The sequence below is a fragment of the Acipenser ruthenus genome, chromosome 5 (genome assembly GCF_902713425.1).
Source record: "Acipenser ruthenus chromosome 5, fAciRut3.2 maternal haplotype, whole genome shotgun sequence".
Lineage (NCBI taxonomy): Eukaryota > Metazoa > Chordata > Actinopteri > Acipenseriformes > Acipenseridae > Acipenser > Acipenser ruthenus.
The window spans coordinates 24,591,213-24,613,471 of NC_081193.1; the positions used below are offsets into that span (position 1 = coordinate 24,591,213).

General features: G+C 39.0%; 1 protein-coding gene across 4 annotated transcripts in view; it reads right to left on the reverse strand.

Annotated features, from left to right (window-relative positions):
• Positions 1-283: 283 nt before the first annotated feature.
• Positions 284-22,259, reverse strand: part of LOC117402957 (calpain-1 catalytic subunit-like) — a 29,803-nt gene continuing 7,827 nt past the window's right edge. Inside the window, exons 2-23 of one of the 4 annotated variants that reach the window (XM_034004689.3) lie at positions 21,487-21,513; positions 20,089-20,338; positions 16,502-16,571; positions 11,828-11,946; positions 11,263-11,396; positions 10,931-11,099; positions 10,099-10,182; positions 9,690-9,775; positions 9,029-9,103; positions 8,035-8,195; positions 7,121-7,290; positions 6,570-6,581; positions 5,985-6,196; positions 5,833-5,872; positions 5,475-5,540; positions 5,268-5,325; positions 4,925-4,989; positions 4,268-4,336; positions 3,497-3,575; positions 2,829-2,942; positions 2,651-2,709; positions 284-1,651 (exon numbers count right to left, since the gene is read on the reverse strand). In XM_034004689.3, the coding sequence (XP_033860580.1) occupies positions 1,625-1,651; positions 2,651-2,709; positions 2,829-2,942; positions 3,497-3,575; positions 4,268-4,336; positions 4,925-4,989; positions 5,268-5,325; positions 5,475-5,540; positions 5,833-5,872; positions 5,985-6,196; positions 6,570-6,581; positions 7,121-7,290; positions 8,035-8,195; positions 9,029-9,103; positions 9,690-9,775; positions 10,099-10,182; positions 10,931-11,099; positions 11,263-11,396; positions 11,828-11,946; positions 16,502-16,571; positions 20,089-20,334 (2,115 nt within the window). In that variant the 5' untranslated portion in view covers positions 20,335-20,338; positions 21,487-21,513 and the 3' untranslated portion in view covers positions 284-1,624. The remainder of the gene's footprint in view (positions 1,652-2,650; positions 2,710-2,828; positions 2,943-3,496; positions 3,576-4,267; positions 4,337-4,924; positions 4,990-5,267; positions 5,326-5,474; positions 5,541-5,832; positions 5,873-5,984; positions 6,197-6,569; positions 6,582-7,120; positions 7,291-8,034; positions 8,196-9,028; positions 9,104-9,689; positions 9,776-10,098; positions 10,183-10,930; positions 11,100-11,262; positions 11,397-11,827; positions 11,947-16,501; positions 16,572-20,088; positions 20,339-21,486; positions 21,514-22,259) is intronic. The other 3 variants (XM_034004688.3, XM_034004691.3, XM_034004690.3) reach the window with 3 other exon arrangements.

A 22,259-nucleotide genomic window follows, 5' to 3' on the forward strand; every position in this document is an offset into this window, starting at 1 on the left:
AAGCGGACCAAACCCTATAAACGGACCCAGTGTGAACACACCCTGAGTTTGCATACAAACAAACTTGGTCCCTTTGCTCACAGATAAGTGTGAACAGCAAGCATACTGATACATTGTTTTAAATTAAACGGACCAGACCGAGTCTGTTTGAAACTGACCCATTGTGAATGCAGCCATATCACAGCTACGAGGAGCAATTGCAGGAAGGTAATAAACCATCAAATCCATTCTTCTACAAGTTACTTTCTTGTTTCACTTAAATAAATGGACACAGTAAACGCAATCCTGTTTTTATTTGGTCCTTTATTGAGTAGACATTTCTCATAGCAGTAATGCAGTACAAAAGGAATCAGCCCAATGTTTTAAAACACTCTTCAGTAACTGTACCTATTCATTTTCATTATAGTACTGGCATGGAGAATGGCAAACAATAAAACAGATCTATAATAATAATAATAATATTTTAAAAATCATCGTCTTCGACTCAAAGTACTAACCATACAATACTGCTATCAAGAAATCCACGCTAATAAAATGTAGGTTGCCTTTTTAACTACTGTGAAGTAGCCTACACCGACATCAGTTAGAAGGGATGAATTTTGATTATTATTAAGGGAATTAAAATAATCTACAACAGCATGCATGACCGCTGTTTAACTTGTTGGCTACATTAGTAAGTTCCCTCTCAGATCAACATCCAACCTTCTCTATTATGTAGTGTCTGGAACAGTAAAATTTGCAGTGATACAAAAATAGTAAGCACCCCTGTCACCTATGTATAGTTGCCTACAGCAGCACAAGAACTGTCCTTACCTAAAGTTCAGTTTGTATAATGCATATGTAACACCTGAGAAGGTAATTTAATAGCCATGCTGCTTATTAGATATTGCTAACTCAATCTGGATATATTATTTGCGCTTGGGAAGGATTTTTTTCAGGAGACACATCTAAAGTTCTGTTGTTACCTGGGTGAAGAGGCAGGAAATATGTGATGTGATATCTAAAGGGTTCAAAACGATTGTGTGGTGTTGTGAATACTGTGCGTTATCATGTTGTGTTCTGAGCACAGCACATTCAGCACATTTTGGTGAGAAGGACTATACATAAAACATTAATTCAAAAAGGATGCTGTGGTGTAGTAAAGAAACAAACGTGTGGATGCTGCCACCTGCTGAATGCTTCCAGTCTCAACCTGTAAAGAAAATCAGACCACCTGACACTATTGAGTTTTACCAGTACAAGATTAAATGTGGGAAACAAAATAAGTTAATCTTTCATAACTAGACTGCATGATTTCAATATCCATGTCTTATGCAATATAACACAATTTTATTAACACCAGCTAGCTAGTTTGGTTGTGTGGTGATTGTGTATCTATGCAAAGATAGTATTAACCTTCAGTAAATGGTGAAATTATGGTTCAATATCATCCTGCCCTGAATGGTGCATACAAAATGTAAGACCCTGGCTAGCATAAAATCCTTTCTGGATCTTGCAGGCGTATTACTTTGGGTTCATAGCAAGTTTAAGGGAGGTTTAAAGGGTATTATGTGATATGGTATAGGTGGGAGGCACTTGCAGGATGGACAGGCCCTTGATGTCTCTCCTACAACTAATTCCATCGTTATCCGCACAGCGTCATCAACAGCCACTGAAAAAGGAAAAAGAAAACCATTTGTTACACAGAATACAGGAGCTATTACCAGACATGTTTTAACTCCACTGCTAAGTTTAGCAGCTTATATTTACACCAGACCTGAAACCCACTTTGCTGCTCAGAAGACGTTCGGTGTTGGGATACCTGCTATAGCTGCCAACAGATTCAAGGTTCAAATAAAGTCTGGAAAATTTAAATTAAAAAATGCAGAAAAAAATGACAAAGGACAAGAAAGCTACTGGGATGTAAGAATTTTTAAAGGTTATTACTCATGTAAAGGGTACATAAGGACCTTTTTATTTTACTGTGTTACATGTTCCCATGTGTTGTTACAACTGTTTATGTAAGGTGTGTGTATTATTATATTATTATTATTTTTTTTTTTTACATTTTGACCACTTTTTTAAACTTAAAATCCCTGCCTCAAGACGGCTTCACATGTACCCGCATGGACCTCTCAGAACTACATTTCCCATCATCCTCCTGCTCACTGGTAAATCCATCTCAGTTACATATGTGAGCTGGAGGATGATGGGAAATGTAGCTCTGAGAGGTCCATGTGGGTATATGTGAAGCCATCTTGAGGCAGGGAATGCAATTTAAAAGTTTAAAAAAGTGGTCAAAATGTAAAAAAAAAAAAAAATTTAAACACACACCTTACGTAAACAGTTGTAGCAACACATGGGAACATGTAACACAATAAAATAAAAAAGGTCCTTATGTACCCTTTACATGAGTAATAACCTTTAAAAATTCTGTACCCTTTAATGTTGTCTTTCCCACTGATAATGGCCATATCTCTGAAACTAATTAAAAACAGTAACAGATGGTAGTGATCCTCATATATGACAAATTCCAGGGTGTCACCTCAACTCTCACTCCCCCGAACCTCACAGCTACAGTACGGCTCTGGTTACAAGCTAATAAATACTCCCCATTGTCAGCAACTCCTGGCTAGGTATGCGATGACAATATCAACTCAAGGCCTCTCACCTCATTTAGATTCAGCTCAACAATGCCACTTTCATCTCTGTCCAGCTGCTGAAAGGATCCTGCAAAACAGGAACAAACAGGTAAAAAAAAAAAGCAACACTTTTCAACAAGCTCCTGAATCAGGTTGACTGTATTTTGACTTTTCATTGAACGGTCGATGAACTTTAGAAACACTTACTGAACATGACTTCCAGTTTGACCAGGCAGCAGATGAAGTTATCGAAATCAATTGTTTCATTGTCCGCATATCTTGCAACAAGAACCTGGTTTAATTTGTTATTGAGTTTGAAACCTGCAGAAAACACGAAACAATGATAAAAATGATATACAGGCTAACTTCACTATAATGTACCCTTCTTATAACAAATCCCCTGTTTTAATGATCCAAGCAGCAAGAACGTTTTTTTTCAATGGAAATTAGCCCTATTAGAATGATCACTTTTACAAAATCTACCCGGATAAAACGATCTCGGAAGCGACTGACACTGAACTTTCTCCAGTGTGAATCTGTTATTCTCTCAGTGAAAACAAAGACCTTGGTAGGCTAATTCGAAGATAAGGCTGATTCATAGATAACCTATTGTAGTATGAATCATGTGTGACGTATGCAACCATTGCCATCTTCACACAAACTGCAACCATGGCAACAGGCGTGAGGAGGTAACAAGACTGAAACAGCTTGCATCGAGAAAAGCATGGAAAATATGAAGCAATCTACGCTGGACATGTTTTTCCATAGAAAGGGCACGTAATTACTGTATTCAGCATGTAAGTGTACTTTTAGCACTACAACATTGAGAAGCTAATATAATATAATGCTAAACAAAAACCAAACCAGGCTGTTACCTGCTGATTCAAGAGCAAGACGCATCTCGTAAGCACTCATGGTTCCTGATCTGTCAAGATCGTACTGCCTAAAGATGGTCTGGGCAGACAAATAAAAAACTTCATTTGTGCATCACAAAACAGAACACATTATGTAAGCCTAATCATAATTTGGTGGACTAAAAATTCCTAGACTAAAAATTCCTAGACAGTCACCCCTCCCTTCATCAAATAATTTATTTATATCTTCTTTGGTCATTGCATGTATAATTGTATCATGATTCTTTATTTTACCTTTGAATACATACGTTTTTTACCAAGTCTTGGCAAGACAACTTCTCATACCACATAGAGTTGATATAAATAATTTCAAAATGTTATACAATTTAAAAATTAAAAAAAACAGACAGAATGGGATATTGTAATGGTTGTTGGGGTTCTTTAACTTGCAATGCTAAAAACGTGAATTGATGGGCATGTTGCTCACATAACGTACAAGTATAAAACAGCTTAGAATAAAGTGATGAGCCGTATGCAGATGTGGAATCTAAAAAGAAGTCCATCCCAACAGAAGTGAAATAAAAAAGATCACTAGACAGAACAAGACTAAATTGAGCTAACAGGGGACCATTTTAATGTCAGTGAAGAAGTGTGACAGTGCCCACACAAGATACTTTTCAAGGTGCAATCTATATAGCTTCACAACACATGCTTAGCATTAAACAACACAACTATGTGGGTTACAATGAGTTCATTCACATTTTTGTGTTCACAGGATAAATGCTGTCTTACCAGCCACTTTCTGATCTTATTCCACAGAATCTGGAATTCCACCAATCCTAGACGAGCACTGCCATCTTTCTGTGTGGCGGATTGGTTAAGGACGCTTTCATCACCAACTCACCAGAGAATCAGGTAGATGTAATTCTTTATTTATTGAAATTTTGAGTGCCCTATGTTTTTAACTTCGCTCCAATTTAGAATGCCCAATTCTAACTTGTTCTCCTCACCGCAGCGATTCCCTACACTCCTCCAATCCCAAGAGCAAGCCAGCTTCCTCTTCTACACCCAGGAATTCAAGAGTGGATGTCAGCGAGCTACCGGCCAGCCCTGCAGGTGTCCGCCTGAGCTCACTGGGTGCCTGACCGGTAGTGTCCACTGTAACGAGAGGAGGATAAACAATCCCTTCCAGTTTTGCCTCCCTAATCCGCAGGAGCACCAAGTCCAATGCAAAGCTCCCTCTGGAATCCCCAACCAACACCGGTGAGTTCACACAGCCAGGACGTGAACCTGCGCTCCCCTGACTGTATGACTCACCCTTCACTCCACGCGGCTGTGCTTTTACCAGGTGAGCCACTCATTGAGCATGAATTAAAAATACATCACTATTCAGTAGTTAATCTAAAAATGTGTAAACTATCTTTTGTTTTTTAGTTTTGCAAAAGATACATCCAAGAGGTTGACCATGCTCCTACAGGACTCCATACTGAATCCGTCAGTTTTGAGGTCCTTATCTGGAATGAAAAGGCAAATATGTGAGCACATAAAGAAGTTATTAAAGGTTCACCACGAGACAAAAGAATATGTCATTGTGATTAAACAGTTACTTATCATGCCATCATACGTAACTCCAGCTCTTTTGAGAATGGTATGATAACCTTATACATTGATAACATATAAAGAATAAAAATGTAATAAAGCATGCAATCTGATGGTTATTAAAACATCTTTTAGTTTCTCCACACCATGTGTAAACTGTGTTTATTTTATTTTATTAATCTGTGGTACTTACGTCGACTCACCACTCTGTTAAGGACGGTCCTGAGCTCATGCACGCCGATCTCCATGTCCTAGAAAACATTAGCGTCTCACAGTAAAGTGTGCACCGCCTTGCTTTCTCCAGGCTTTGAAAATTTAACAGATCTAGATGTGTACACACTAGCCATACCAGATGGTTGGCAGTTCAGCTGAGACTTAAATAAAATACAAAACAAAATACCTCTCCAGCTAACTGCTGGAACATGACCTTGAAGGAATCGTCAACATCATCTTCTGAGATCTCCTCCTGAAATGCATTTAAAAATACATATTCAGGGCCATATTGTAAAACAAGCATACATGTTTCCACCCTCCACCCTCTCCTTCCATGCAGTTTTTATTCTAAGATCAAAACAGTGCTTTCCACTTTCCATTCTGAACATTCTGCAATCAGTGTCATGCTATCGGCTGATGAGTTAATAACTCCAGCCCTTGCCTCTTCATTCAGTTCAATGGGCTGAGATGTCAAGCATTGACAGTGCTACGCTTAAATTTGTTACCTCTTGTCTGATTCTAAAAAATAATCAAATAAAACCCACCTCATCTTCTAGATCAGCACCGATTTCATCATCTAGCTCTCTGGAAGAAAAACAAAATGTAAGTATTACTTTTCTGGATCCCTAAACAAAATTTTACACCCGGTTTCTCAAGCAGGTAACCAGATTGTGCAGGAAAGGAGAATGGGACTCACTGGGTGTCTGACTGCTTCTCTGTGAAGACTCTCAGGACGAAGTCGGCCTCCTTGTTGGGATCGAAGGTGGAGGGGACGATGATGTACTCCCCCGGGGGCAGGTGCAGTCGGGAGCTCACCTCACGCAGGTTAATGAAGGTCTCAGAGCGAGCGCACGAGGAGTGCTTCAGGAAGAAATCCTTCTTCAGGTGCACGTTCTGGCAACCCTTGTACTGAAACAATCATTAAAACTTTACTCCGTGTGTGTGTGTCGGGGGGGTGGGGGGTGGGGTGTGTGGGTGGATGTCAGTTGTAGTGGCTTTAGCACTGGACATAAGGTTGTCAACCTGTGTTTAAATATATGTATTTGTTTTTATGCACATTCAAATTGTAAATATGTATACATTCATATATCCCTTTGCATAAGCATATTTACAGAAAATTCATACAAAATTAGATAACTAAGTAAAATAATAGGAATAACTCAAGTTTATTATTAGGAATTCAACCAGCCTATTTCACCAGCAGTATTAAGAACCAAGAAGAGAGAACCTTGGAGCATAGTAATCTATATGAAAAAAAAAAACAAAAAACTGTTGCACATACCTCATCTGGAACCTGTTTAAAAAGAAAAAAAGAAAAAATATCTATATTTAAATTACAGAGATTCCAATGGAAGAAATCAATTCTCACATAATGTTACTTATGTTCATAAAGTTTCGATCCTGCCTTGACTAAAGACTACCAGCAGATAACACACTTTATCTCAGCTTCAAAGTCCCCTTTTGTTAGATTTAACAAAGGGTGTTAGAATAGAGCAAATCCACATCATCTGAGCCATTTCAAAACAGTCATCTTGTCTTCATAATGAAAAAATGCTAGACAATGCTATAACGGGACAGCATACAGATTCAACTGTTTAAAGCCCTTATACAAGTTTTCCATGGTAAAAGTATAGAAAAGTGTAATAAAGAAGAGTGAAAGCATGGTAAAGCATAGCGAGGCATGATAAAGCAACTATGGTAAATGCACAGGGTAAAACTGCAAAAATACAGTGCAAAGATACAGTGGTAAACTTTTAAAGGGAGGGTTTTGAAGATCAGCATTTTGCTCTAGGTTTGGATCATGCGTGTTCCTGTAATCCCGCCTCTCCTCACCTCGTAAATGGCAAAGCCAATGGTGTGCATGTCCTGGCCGTGCCGCCGGTACTGCCGCCTGTCCTTCTGCATCAAGGCAACCAGGAAGCTGCAGGCCAGCTCGTTGTCATCGGGGTCATCATCCTCCTCCAGCAGGGTGATCTTATACTGCGGGTTGATCCAGAACGTATCTGCAGGAGGCAGGCAGACACAGCAGACTCATCTGGGCTTATAAAAATAGTTTTAAAAAGGTCATGCCATGCAAAACTATATGTCATAAAATTTGAAATTCAGCAAAACAACCCATTACAAATAATTAAAGGTGTACACACACACACACACACAAAAAACTTTCCAGTTGCTAAATCTAACACTCATTTCTATGGCCAATTAAAAGCTAACTGTTCTAGGTCCTTTATATCGCAAAGTCAATCACCTGACAATGTTTCTTTTCATATACCAACCTTATTTCTCAAAACAGTAGTTGCTGTCACTTTTGTTGTCTAAGAGCACCCTCTAGTGTTGAAAAAGGATAGGACAAGGCTTTTTAAATTCTGTATACCAGTGGTTCTGGGGAATTCCTACTTTGCCATCTTAAGACAGATGTTATCCCTAAACTTGGGTCTAGTTTGCAAATACCCCCCGTTCGCAGTTAGCTGTTTAGGGCAAGATTCAGTGTGCTTTGTACAGTAATAAAAAGAGTGAAAACTGTAATTTGAAGTGGTTTAGGTATTTATAATCATTGATTGCATTTCAACTAGTTTCTTCTCCTAATGTTGAAATAATGTTATTTCCATGAAGCAGTTTCTGTGGGGGGTATTTGTAGAAGTGGATGGATTACACAGTAAAGACTGCAGGGAGTTAAGTAGCCAGGGGACTGCGCTGGCCTGACAGTAAGGGATTTATAAGCGCTGCAGTAAAGGGTGTTTCCTCACTCGGGTGGTTCCTGCATCCTCCCGCGGAGCTCCCGCGCCGCCAGCTGCCGTCGTACTTGACGGTGTTCCAGAAGCTCAGGCTTTCCTCGCTCAGGGCGTCAGGGGTCAGGTTACAGATCTCCAGGCGAGAGAACTGCTTCAGGAACTCATTGAAGGCCATCCTGCACAGAGGAGAGGGACGAGCGGCTGAGTGGCTTTGCACTTTCAGATCTGATTGGGTGACAAACTTGCCTGTGATCTCTAATGAGACGCAGGTAGACACCCTGCAGTCAATACCAGGACTGTCTTAAAATGATCTGTTTGGTAAAATTGTAAACACAAATTTGCTCTTCCTTTTTTGCACATACACCATGTTAAAGAGTGCACTAGTTCTCAGCTCTTCTATGATGCAACCACGCTCTACTCCGGTTTTAGAAACTGCTGATTGGTTGCACTTGGTACTAAAGCCCGGGGCGCTCCAAGGTGTATCAGGCCAGATCAAGGTTTCGAGATGAAAAAAAAACACCCAAGGAAATTGATTCAACAGTTTCAATGTATCTGATTTTACTTTCTGACACTGTTGGCTAATGTATAATTATGAAAAATGTTCAATATCTTAGTGGCATGTAGTTCTTAATAACCTATAATGATGATGAAATTCCCTTTTAAAAGCTGTTGACTCAAACATGCTTTGATCTTTATACAGTTAATATATCTTTTAAGAACGTGATGAGACAAAACTGTGCAGTACTGCAAAAAAAATTCCAGCATGGTCATGTGATCACTAACAACCAATCAGAGCGCTTAGTTTGCCCATGACATTCTATAAGCTGATGTGATAAACACTTGAATTAGTTGCTGGAAATGCTGATGTGTTCTCTGAGCTGATGCACTTAAATAAAGCTGCAGGGGAACTGACGATTTCTATACGTCGTCCTCTGCTATGAGCCCTGGTATGAGCGCAGGGATTGCAGGAGTGATCTGTGGTGCTGTCATCTCTCACACTACTACGTACCAGAACTCTCCGTCTTCCATTTTTAATTGAAGCTCCTCCTTATGAGAAGGGTCGACTTCATTCCACTCTGAGGAACTAAGAAGAGCAAAAGAACACGGTAAAAAAAACATCACTCATCATTTAGGGCATTTCGAAAAAAAGACAATAAACACAAACATTTTGCAAGCACCCATCAATGCATGTACAGGAATCTAGTGTAGAAAAAAACATGGTTATAGTCAGCCTGGTTAGTCTCAAATAGCTGATAAATTACACAGTACTAGCGATTTGTCCACTATTCATAAAACTTTAAGGACTGTTTTAAGGAAGGATTTGTTTTAGTTTTTTTTTTTTTTTTTTTTAAACATTTTGAACAACTAAAGCCAGTTCATTATATATATTTCTTCAGCTTTTTTTAAAGTAACTAACCTAAAGAGTTTTAAAAAAAAAAGTGTTAAAAACTGCCTAAAAAAACATTCCTTAAAATAGTCCTTAAAGTTTTGAGTAAAATATACAAAAAATATACTGAAATAAACATTTTTTTAAATACTGACACATCTCAATCACTATATAAAGGAAAATCTAATCTGAACTAGGAGGGGGTGGGTTAGTGTTTGGCTGGGAGACCCCCAAGAAGCCGCTGGGATGGCTGCTGATGGCTGAGCATTAAGGCCAGGCTTACCTGTCGCTCCAGGCTCCAGTCCACTCCACCTGACCCCAGGGGTTCCTGATGCGGATCAGGCGCTCCGTGCGCTCCCGGTAACCTACCTGTCAGGGTGGGAGCGGTTAAACCACAAGGTGAGCTTATACACGTATAGGAATTCATTTTGTAATTCCTGTAAACTCAAATTTAGTCTAGCAGTACAAGTTACACTGACTACTGTATTCATCTTTAAAATAGATTTTTAATAAGTAACTTTAAAGTTGTATAATTCAGTTGTTAGTAATTCATACAGAACTCAGATACAGTTATTGTTCCCAACAATTAAAAATAATTACTTGCTCTTTCAACAAAGCTCATATAGTAAGGGAAGCACTGTTGGTAATGTATTCTCCAGCACTTGTAATTGTATAGAAGGGGATCTGCTCACCTCTTTCAGTCCAGTCACAGAGTACGCATGACCTTTTACCAGCTTCTTAAACGTCACAGATTCCATGTCAAAGGCACTTGTGATCTGGAATGAAAAATAAATGGTTCATGTAAAAAAAAAAAAAAAATACCTTTGAGAAAAAGCCTGTTTTCAGCAGTTAAGGACAGACCCCAACAAACACAGAAGTTATAATGAATGGTATTTATTTGATTACAGTTCAAGAATAAACATTTGACGTCAAACCCACTCGGTTTGAGGGTCCATGTCCTGGCCGTTTGGGTGAGGCAATAGATCCCCCATGGTTGACCATGGGGTAACTGAGGAAAGGTGGTGATTGGGGGAGGTGGAGGAATGTGAATCAATTGAATGATAAGAGGGGTGAGTGACAGGTCAATTTATGACAGAAAGATGACAATTTGCAGTGGACAGTCCTTCGTCTGAACTTAAGTTAAAAACGTACATGTATAAACCTAGACTTTGGTAGATATAAGTGTGCAAGAACGGGTATTGCCACTATATCCCTGTTCACCCTCAAGGTGGATAATTATACAAAAGCTTTCAACACCAAGTGTGTAGACAGGATCATTAAAATTACAATGTCAAAATATAAATGTTCTATTATGATAGCAGTTTGTTGTTTTGATCTTTCCTATACATCTGTCTATGTAGGTGTGAAGCGCTCATTATTAAATAGGGGTAGTCTGCTTTTGTGTATCTAGTTCATACGCAGTAATCTTCATTTTTTTAGTTTTTGCTTGGTTTTGTTTTATAAAAAAAACACATTATAAAAATGAATGAGTACATTCATTAATGAATTCCTTCATTTCCTTACATCGATGGAGCAGCCCAGCAGAGAACCCCTCTCCAGAGCCTTCTGGATGATTTTGTACAGGTCCCTGGGAGCCTGGCGCAGCTCGTACATCTCTGACACGCCCCCGGTGAAGTCCTCAAACCCCTCAGTCGTGCTGCCACCAGAGAGAGCTTCGTAGGAGCCGTTCAACCTGTAGAGAACAACATCACCCGCAGACTTCCATTATTACACTTTCTACTGACAGATTCCTAAATGTTTCTTCTTGATAGAGGGATAGATAGTATCAACGTATCAAAAAGTCTGATAAATTTCAATTGCCACCTTCCAGCCGTGTATTTATTAATTGCACGTACTTGGCATACGCTTTCTCAATCAAAGCACTCCAGAACTCGTTTCCTTCTGCAGAGTGGACAAAGACCAGCTCCCCGTCCTTAATGGGCAGCCTGTCATCAATAACAACATCCACCCACTCTCCGAACTGCCAGAACTGCAACAAGGAAACACAATCGGATTTCAGAGTGTGACACAATAGATAAAAGGACGACCTCTTGTTTACCACTCGCCATCTCATGCGCATGTTGACGCTCTTTAGTGCGTTATTCTTTTTAAAAATGACTGCATGTAAAACAATTGAAATATTTTAAGTTATGACTAGGGAACACAATTTTTGGACCTTGTTCCCTGTGCAACAGTATTAGGACCCCAGCTGAAACATGAATCTCCCTTTGCTCCAGATAGGACTGCAGTAAGTGGTGTTAGGTGAGTCAGGCAGTGAAGCTACAGTGTTGGGGCAGGGATAAAGAAAATCAAAACTAAATTGTACAGTTTTACACTTGATTTCCCGAAAGAACAAATGGGTTATAGTGGGCTAGTCTCACCCCTGCAGGAATGTTTTTTATGGATGGGCGACCTGTTTACCTGAAAGTGGAATATTCCAGCGTAGTCTTCCTGGAAGGACTGTCCGTGAGGAACGACTCGATGCAGCAGCCTCTCATTGAGCGTGAGGGAGCCGATGGCAGCCAGGAGCCAGCAGTCACCTGCAGCACACACACACACACACACAGAGGGAGAGAGATTATTATTTACTTATGAAACCAGGAGCTTTACCTATTGAGACAGAGGCCTCAGAGAGAGAGAGAGAGAGAGAGAGAGAGAGGAGAGAGAGAGAGATATCTTCAAACAAACACTGGTCACTTCTTTTAATAGAGCTGAAAACTAAAATTAGGAGTCATACACCCTGGTTTCAATTCCCTGTATTAAATAACATGAATATGGTTAAGAATGAGGATACATTGTCCTACTGCTAAATTTATATACCCTACACACCACATAAATATCTATTTCTAAATAGGATGCAAATGTTTCACAAACTCTAACAACAAATAAATAAATCAGTTTTCAAGCTGATAAATGGTGTTAAAGGCTTTCTTCTACAATATAGTCACTTTAGAACAATACCAAGGTTTATTGTTAATCAAAACTTAATCCAACTTTAATATATTATATATTACATACAGACAAGAGTATTATAATTGTGCATGTGGTTAAAAGCAGTTCTTGTATAAAATAGTATTTTACATTTAAATGGATCAGCCTATTGAATATGAAGTGCCTTGGCTCTGGTAATTTCAAATATGAAACAATGACAATGTTTTGCTGGTGTAGCCATGATATTAGAACTGAAGATCAAAGTGTCCAGTACTGCTTGGATCCGCTGGACACGAAACTATCATGTCAATGCGGTGTGTGGAACTGGGTGAGCCAGGTTTCCAGAGCACAACTCACTGTCTCTGCACTCACAAACACAGACAGACTCACATACACAGACTCACACACATACACTGCAGCAGAGCCAGCCTGTAAAACCCACCAGCCTTTGTGGTTTGGTGACACAGACTCATGTGCGTGCCGGACACAGCTCCATTCTGCTTTCTCAAAAAGCCTGGCAGCCTCTCGATTTGCTGTGTAATTAAATGCCACTCAAAGGCTAAAAGGGTATTTGCTTTCTTTAGCTTGTATTTAGTTTCTTATTTGATGCTCTGTATACTACAGAACCATAATATTTTGATGTGTGATGCCATGGCATGGGCTATGGTGCTAGTCTTGGTTATGCATGGAGTAGATCACATTGCAACCAACTCAAATATTGTGCTCCCATGGCAATATCCCATAAATACTGTTTTATGTATATATTGATTGATCTGTTTTGACAACGAAACCAAATTTCAAGCTTGTGGCAATGTCAAAGTGTTTGGGTTGAGCAGAGAATCAAGGTCTTGATGGATTAAGAAACGTGTGTGGCCAGAGTAGGGCAAGGCTATCTAACCCTATCAGCACTGCACCATCATTGGCATGCAGCACAGGGGCAGTGGATGACATGTCCAGTACTTCCCTAAAATGATTCTTTAGCGTTCCAGTAACTACTTGAAGATGATAAATCAAGTACATCAGGTAACTTAAACTAGTCACAGGAAATCCTGCGAGGGTGTCTCCAGGATGCACAGACAGAAATTTACAAAATATACCCAATTAATAGAAGTTCTATAATTAGACTTGTCCTCAATGACAGTTGTAAACATGTGCCCGTTTTCGTAGAGTCAAAATCACAGTGCATTTAGCTGTAAAGTGTCCGATCAGGAAACAGTACAAAGCACACCCGTCAACACCATGTTATTCATTTCCTGGAATGAGCGTTTCAAGTCGGTCAATTTAACCATGTGACATAAAACGCCTGTTGTGCTGGAGGCGATCTGAACCGCTTTGTTTACCTAGCCACAGAATGACAGCTTTATTACAGAAACAGAGGCCTGGATACAGCTCTGGTGCCCTCCCACAATGAATGATTAACGGAACTGGGAGATCTATACTTATCATGCACTCACAACAAGTATGTAAGTACAGTATGCATTTCTGTAGAGCAATGAAACTTGGCAGGTAGCAACAGTAACTTTGGGGAAGAGAATGGTAAGGGGGACCAGGCATCATTGCTCATATTTATCACAACAGTGCCCCTTGTGGCACATTTGATCTTAACATTGAGGCCCAAAATGTAAATCTTCAAAACACTAATATTTAAAATGTATTTTGAAAGGTCAAGGAATAATAAATTGTTTACATTCCTCAAAATCTTTTTTTAAGGCCATTTTCAGATTCTTCGGGAGTTCAGGGTAAAGCCCAGGATAGCAAATAAAATGAAGGAGTAATTCACTCTGGAATCTTGTTGAGTTAATACGCAGAATGACAATGTGTGGACTTTTCAGATTTGAAATCGTACTGGCTTAAGGCTTTCAGCAGGTGCTCCAGTTTTATTACAAAAGAGCAGCTGTCTAAAATATCCTGTACTCATAGTGGCTTTATTTTGGTATCTTGTATTGAGCCCATTACTTAATTTATGATCTACATGTGAAATGACTGTATTCTCCTTTTAAATTTGTGGCTGTCTGGGCCTCCAATTCAAGCAATCACTGCCTGGCTTTGGTATCTGTGGAAACTCAAAAATACTGCTCATCAATACTAGACAGATGCATGTAAATACAGCATGTAAATGTAAGAATGTGCTTGTGAAACATTAATTTATGCAAAAATGCTGAAGAATAAAATACGACAAATGGTAACAAGTGTCTATGTAAAGTTCCATCGAAAATACCAGAGAGAGACTCGCCTTTTGTTTTTATAGCCTAGGCTAAGGATACGGAAAGAGCTACAAAAGCAACAAACCTGGTTTCCTTTTCCTGTTAATGTCTGTCTCTCAAGGTTGTTAACAAACAAAAAAGAAAACTGATCCAGGAGAGCTATAATATTCTGTGAGAGTCTCAAAATCAGCAGTGGCATTACAAACATTAACAGCGCACTTCGTTCAATGTCAGCGTGTGTGTGGGGTCCTGACCATTATAAATGAAACACATAATGGCACAGTACAAGAATATTTACATTCAAATAATTAACATAAAACGATCAAGTAGTACATCTGTTATTTGTGGAAACGTGTAATAAGTTTTTTTTTTTTTTTAACCACTGCTTAGAATGAGGCTCACATGGAGAATGAGGGATTTTATTCCATTCAAAACAGCAACCCACGAAAACGTTCATTAGGGTAGAACTCTTGCAGGATGTCTATCTACCTTATAACTTTACTTAATTATTTAACACACTAACACAATAAACAGTTCAGAACTAGTCCCACTTTCAACTGGACCCCAGGGTACAGACAGTAATGTAAATTGTACAGTACATCAATAGTGGCCAAAACTAAACTTTTTACACTGCAAACTGTAGTCGACCAATAAATATTCAGAATTATAAGAGACATTCCTGCCTTACAGATAAGCTTGCTTCTTCAAAACAGCAGAGCTTAGTGAAAACGTGTATGTGTATGCAGGTACAGTACTGTATATGACTTGTAAGGTGTACTCAAAACAAGAAAAACCTCACAAACAAACCAATCAAAAATACTGCACTAGGCCATATTCTCAAGAAGCACAGGTAATAGACATTGATCTCTACAACCTGAGTGACGTACGTGATAAAAAGCCAGGAGCTGCACTGATGTACTCATTTAACCTGGAGAAACATCATACAACATTGTACAAGTTACACCATATCACTGGAAGCACCTCTATGCTGTTTTAAAATCTCTAGGAATACAATCCACATTTTTATGCAGTTACCAGTTCTTTCCCCATTAATTTTCCTAACATAATGTGATAGCTGTAATCCTTAAAGTGAACACACTTCACACAATGCACTGCAGCTGCAGGAAACTCCAATTGTTCTGTCCTTACTGTTTGTATTTCAAACTTACCAAATATTTACCAGCATACACAGGCCTAAGGACAGCCAATAACAATCCCTCAGAAGAAACAGAGGGTCACCAGGTCTTGCTCCACAACGCAGCTGTGTCTAATTCCAGAGTGTTATCTCTTCTGTCTCTCTGCAGCCTGTAATCTCACATGTGTACACAAACAGAACTGCTTTCCCAAACTCTGTATGTATCGGATCCAGCCAAAACTCCACTCCCTATAGTAGCCAACACATAGAAATGTAGGCCCTAAGTAATTTAAAACAGATTTATCATGTCAGTAATCTAGCCTCATTCCCCAATTCTAAACAAATGACATCATTTTCAATGTAACTGTACATATGTACAAAGGCATCTCTACTCTTACTGTCTCAGGCGATATTCATCTCCCACGAAGAAGAACCAATGGAGTAACAAACACTTTCATTAAAAGAAGCTAACCAACTGGTGTAATCACAGTGCAGACAAATGCACAGTATGAGGCTGCAATGCAGACCAAGACTCTGCATACCTCAGCAGAGATCCCAATACCGTGAGCGTTGGCTTAGCACCTCACCTTTCTTTAAAGCAGAGAGGTTTCAGCCAATTCCTGTTCTGAATAGTATTTGACCACCTTCCCCATAACATTAGCCATTATCCTCCGATAAGGAACATTTTCTAACATAACTGTTCTGGCAACTTATTCCACACAGCCATGTTTACGATAATGGTCGATCGGTTTGCGAGCTGCAGTTCAATGTTAATGCCACCTCCACCAGAAGGGTATAGTCCTGTCCTGTACATGTGGAACTTACCAAGGGCCCCCTGGCAGATGTCAGTCCTTGTAGCACCTCCAACAGTGAACTGGGGATCATCTGTGAACTCCTACGAAATAATACAAAATGTTACACATGACAAGGTGCCATTCAGAATAGCTGTTTAGAAAAGGATGCTGTATGACACAGGCTGATATCCACACCATGAGCGGTCAGAGTGTTCTTCCTAAACCATGAATGGGGTTACAATCCGCTTGGATTTTACAGCCCAGTTTCCGATATTTGATAATATATACTGGTAGATAATATATGAATAATAAACTGTGCATCTAATCTTAATAGGACTTATATTTTTGATTCGATACACACTATCAGATACAAGCCATCTGATACAAACTAGCTGAAACATCCACCCAGGTTTTACTTCTGATTTCCTGGGCTTGAGCATTCTGTATGCCCTGCCCCTCCTGACCTTGTCACTGAAGCCCCTGTGTCCTGGCTACCCAGGTCACAATCCCGCGTAGTGTGAAACCACATATGTGGGTTGACGCACTTTGACTCGGGTTGAGCGAGACAAAATGCTTGACGGCCGTCGTGAGCCGATGCAATAACAAACAGCCACACCTGCATGCATGGGCGCTGGAACTAGCAGTGCGGCAGCACCCCCTGGCTTTGCTAGCTTCCATCATATACAGGGGTTACAGTTTTGTTCAATGGCGTTCAGCACCCCCACTATAATGTGCATGGCTTCCATCATATACAGGGGTTACGGTTTTGTTCAATGGCGTTCAGCACCCCCACTATAATGTGCATGGCTTCCATCATATACAGGGGTTACAGTTTTGTTCAATGGCATTCAGCACCCACACTTCCGCAAGGCACATTTCTGTTTATTCTGTTTAGCTATATTTATGTTGATCGAGACACAGCATGAGCCAGATTGTACCAGGGATGTAGAAACATTTGCTCTAATCAACATTTGGGCCGAAGGTTCAATCCAGAGAAGCTTGGATGGAAGCGTCAGTAACAAGCTGCTTCCGGGGCATTGATACGTATGGTGCACTTGCGTCTGTCACCCAGGTCAACCCTACTTTATCAAAAGCAGTGTGAAGTCATGTACCTGACCCGCATGACACCGGGTCCTGACCCGGGTAGAGCATGACAGTGTGAAAGGGGCTTGAGACTGTTCTCAGCTTTGGAAAGTCAACCCTGATCCCACACCCATAAAGAACTCTCCAGATTACAGCAACAACCATGACTCTGACATTTGAGAATTCTGAGCAGTCTGTAATGCTAGTTGTGTTTACACATACCCAGACACTTTCAAACAGACACAGAATAACTAGCTTGTACCAGGCCTATTAATAAATGAATACGTCAATACTTTATGGCTAATAGTGGAATGATAATAATAGAAGGATGCTCGTAAGTGATTTTCATTGCCAGGTGGAGTAATGTACACACTATTGCTCAACACAAAGTTTCACAAGCAAATAACTACAAACACACTATTTCTAAAAATATGTATAGCATTTCCCTCTACAGCTTACGGATGTGTTAAAAAGCATTTTCTGATAAAATGAACAACAAAAATAAAGGGTGTATGGCATTCTTGACCGTTCAATTCTTGTTTCAAACCCTCTCTATCTTTAAAGACTTCTTCATAAAGTTTTCCTGCTTACACCATGTTGGCTGATATAAAGCCCAGAGGTGCAGAGTGGGATATCTTGGAACTGCACCCAGACAAAAAATGCTGCAGAGCTTGTATAAACAACAGCTATTTAGGCTACACAATTTACTCTAAATAATCAGAAAGTTATTTCAAGATATCTTCAAATGATTTAGAGATATCTTTAAAACTCTCATTCAGAGATACCAATTAACCCGTTTTATATCACCTCGCTTAATATCATGCCCCATTTATTATCACAATTTTTCAAAAAGCATTTGTCATGCACCATAGGTTCTTTGAGAAATTACCTCTCTTAATATCATCTCACAAAACTCCTTATTGTCACATTTTGTGCAGCCTGTCAAATGCTGCGTGGCTGGGCTTTACTAAGTAACCACAGGATAGACTTAATTTCCAATGCAACTAACAACCTATAATCATCTTGGCTGATAAACTGATGTTTTGTGCAGCCTGTCAAATGTTGCGTGGGCGGTCTTAACGGGATACAGTTCAGTTACAAAACACCATGGTCACCAATTTTTTCCTTATTAACAATCCTATTCACAATTTTTTTTTTTAAAAAAACACCAAGGTCAACACCTAATTGATAGCTCTTATCAGTCGACAGTTCATGCCTTTCTTAGATAATGACACAAACAGTTTCGTTCCAGTTTATGACACAAAGCTTATTTGTCCTGTAGTAAACTATGCATTTGTTTACATGTAAAGAATGACTAAGTGTACAGTATTAAAACACTGCTCTTTAATTCACCGTTAGTTTTCTTTCTTTTTTTTCTCGCACTCATAATGTGATGTCATAGGCAAATGTGAAACCCGGTTTATATCATGACCGGCTTTATATCACGAATTATGCCTGCACTGCAATCATGATCAATCAAATTTATTTTGTATAGCGCCTTTCATGCCAAGGCATCCCAAAGCACTTCACGTGACAAATAAATATACTATACAATAATATAATACACAATAACATATAAAAAAACATCCAAAATCAAATGAGAAAAATAAATAAAATAAATAAAATACATATTAACAAAATTCTAAAATAGGCCATCCCAAAGGTCATTGGTTGTGGAATTTTATTTAATGCTGTTTTAGAGCCAATTAAAAGAAATTCTGTTTTATTTGCATTTAACTGCAAAAAATGTTTTTATGATATAAAGCAGGTTCATCTGTATCTCTAAAATGACAGTTTGGCAAAATCCACATGGTTTCCATAGTATTTAAAGATATCTGTAAATCAATTTGAGATATATTGATTTCATTTTTAGACATTTCTAATTGATTTACAGATCTCTCTAACTGATTTACAGATTTCTCAAAATTAATTTTAGATATCTTAAAAACTGCACAATTAAAGATATATGTAGTTGAATTTGAGATATCTCGAAATGTTTTACAGATATCTCTTAATATATCAAGATATCTTAAAATGCAATTTGAGATATCTCAATGATAATTTGGCTTGCCATAGAAACGTTTCAACTCTTGTCCAACTGACCTGCAGAATAAATCAACTCTGATCAAAATAGACTGTAACAAACCTAGATGTATAACTAAGGAAGTCAATAAATTGGCAACGACTACCAAGTTAAGAGAGCTATAGGAAGCAATCCTTCAGTTAAAGTTTAATAATACAGGGAACAGGTACAGGCTGCAAGCTTGAGGCTCCTCCAGGCTAGCCCTTAACTATTCTATAGCTGGGTTTACCCATTTAAAACTAGAGGATGCCAGCTGGACTCCTTTACAGTACGCAGGTCTATTCACAGGTTGTTAAGGCTGGAATGATCTTTTAAGAACAATGTTCATGGTTTGCACATAATTTTATCATGGTAAAAATGTACATTTTTAATTTTGGGTTGACCCTAATATCGAGCTAGAAAGAAAAAAGCTAAATGACATTATCTGTAGCCATACCAAGAAGACATCTTACCGTGGGTCTCTGCCACACCACCCCGCGAGTTTTGGAAGAGTGGGCCCCCAGCTCCTTGAACCCCAGCGAGGAAGCTTGGGCTGGGAAGTGGGGGTCCTCAAACAGGGTTCCGCTCTCCAGACACTCTTGTTTAAGGGCCTCATAGTCCTGGTTGAGAAGCTTCAGAGCCCTCTCGTTGGTGCCCATGCCTTCTGCCTTCAGCCTGTCCTTGTGTATGCGAGCCGAGATCCCCCCAAACTGGAGCATGCTGCTGACGGTATAAATAAAGTGGGCGGTCACAAAGACTGGGTATTAATAGCTCCTGTTCAGCTGTGGCCTTTTCACAATCTGATCACGGCACTAAGCTACACTTCAGACTCACAGGCACTATTCCCAGGAATCAGACATAAAACAATTTTATTTATTTTCCTCTCCTTTCTCGGTGGCCATGAAATACTAGAGTCGTTCAAGCATACAAGAAAATCTAATTTAACAGCAGGTTCAATTCTGTAAACGGTAGGGACAATGTGACCCTTTTTCCTACATAAAGGCATGTCTTACAGTATTATTACACATTTTTTTTCTTTTACTCTTACAATATATTTTTCACATTGTACATTCCTTAAACTGGGATGTGTAGCTTTAATGAAGGGAAATCTTTAACACAACTTAATAAATGAAAGTGGAAAATTCAGGTCCATGTCTCTCACACATGAGCCCTACACTTTAAATCTCACAGCTGTTCATCCACTTTCTTCAGCCACTACATTAAACAAAAAAGTGCACAACCACAGCATGAAATTACTTTTCAGCCTAAATATGGAATGCATACTTCGAAGAAGTATTGGGACAGATGCAAAGGAAATCATGGGGATGATTTAAACCAGCCAGTGGTATCATCAAAATGTTATCAATTTTCTAGGAATGCAGAACTACTGAGAGTGGGGCATTAGCCCTGAATCTAAAATTGACCCATCTCCAAATACGAGCACAATATTTTGATGAGTAATCTGTCCAATGCATGCTGTGGTACCCCATACAGTATCCATTTTGATCCAATGCACAACTGGGTTGGACACACAGTACAACATGAAAGACTGGTACTGCATTAAAAAAAAGGAATATGTGTTTAGAAGCTGTGCAGAATGCATTGTTATGCAGTTTCTCAAAACTCAAAAGAACATAAAAAATGAAGCACAAAACATGAAATAAGAAATTACTAATATCTCTGATGATTTATACGCTTTGCATCCTGCAAGAGGATTTACTGCTTGCAGGCATGTTCTTTAAAAGTATTTTTTTCCTTAAAGAACTAGACTGGTTCGAGAGCACATTTTTACAAGCAAGTTACTGAACTTGGAGCCTCCTACAACACTCGTTTTGTCAACATAAAGCAAAAAACACACATGGATTTATTACCTGAAATAGGTCCCTAAAATGCTCCAGCTTTGAAAAAAAAAGCAGAAGTCACTTGTCATGTATTCACATATATTTGCAATAACATGTTACAGTACACACATATCTATCTATCTATGAATCAGTGGCGTAGCTAGGATTTGTTTTTGGGGGTGGATGGAGATGTTTTGATGATAATGACACTGGTGCGATGAATGAGCGCCAGGATTTTGTTCTGCAGGGTGGGGGGTGCTGGTGATGGATCGAGATTTTTGCACATGGCTGATATTTGTTATTGTCCAACGTAGTTGAATAATTCTTTGGGGGGAGGTTCAAACCCCTAAAACCGCCCCCTAGCTACGCCATTGCTGTCAATATATATTAACATTAATACTATTTTTGCACAGTATTTTTTGCAGTTTTCCCATGTTAATACTATGCATTTACCATAGCTTACCTTGATTTGCCATTTTTATTAATATGCTTTACCATATAGTGCTTACCTATACTTTACCTTGCTTAAAACTATGCTTTATTACACTTTGGTATGCTTTTACTATAGTAAACTCGTAGAAGGGTTAGCATGTCAAGTATGTATATCACTTAAAACACTATTCTTTTATTTCCCCAAATGGCTTACAAAACTCTTTTCACAGAATAAGTAGGGCTTGAACTTTTCATTTTTTTTATTTTCCAAATCTCTACCTCCATTTAAATGTTAATTAGTAGTTGGTAAGCTGTCACTGCATCCTAATAAAGAGAAAACGACTAATTAAAGACTGGGTTTAAGATTTTTT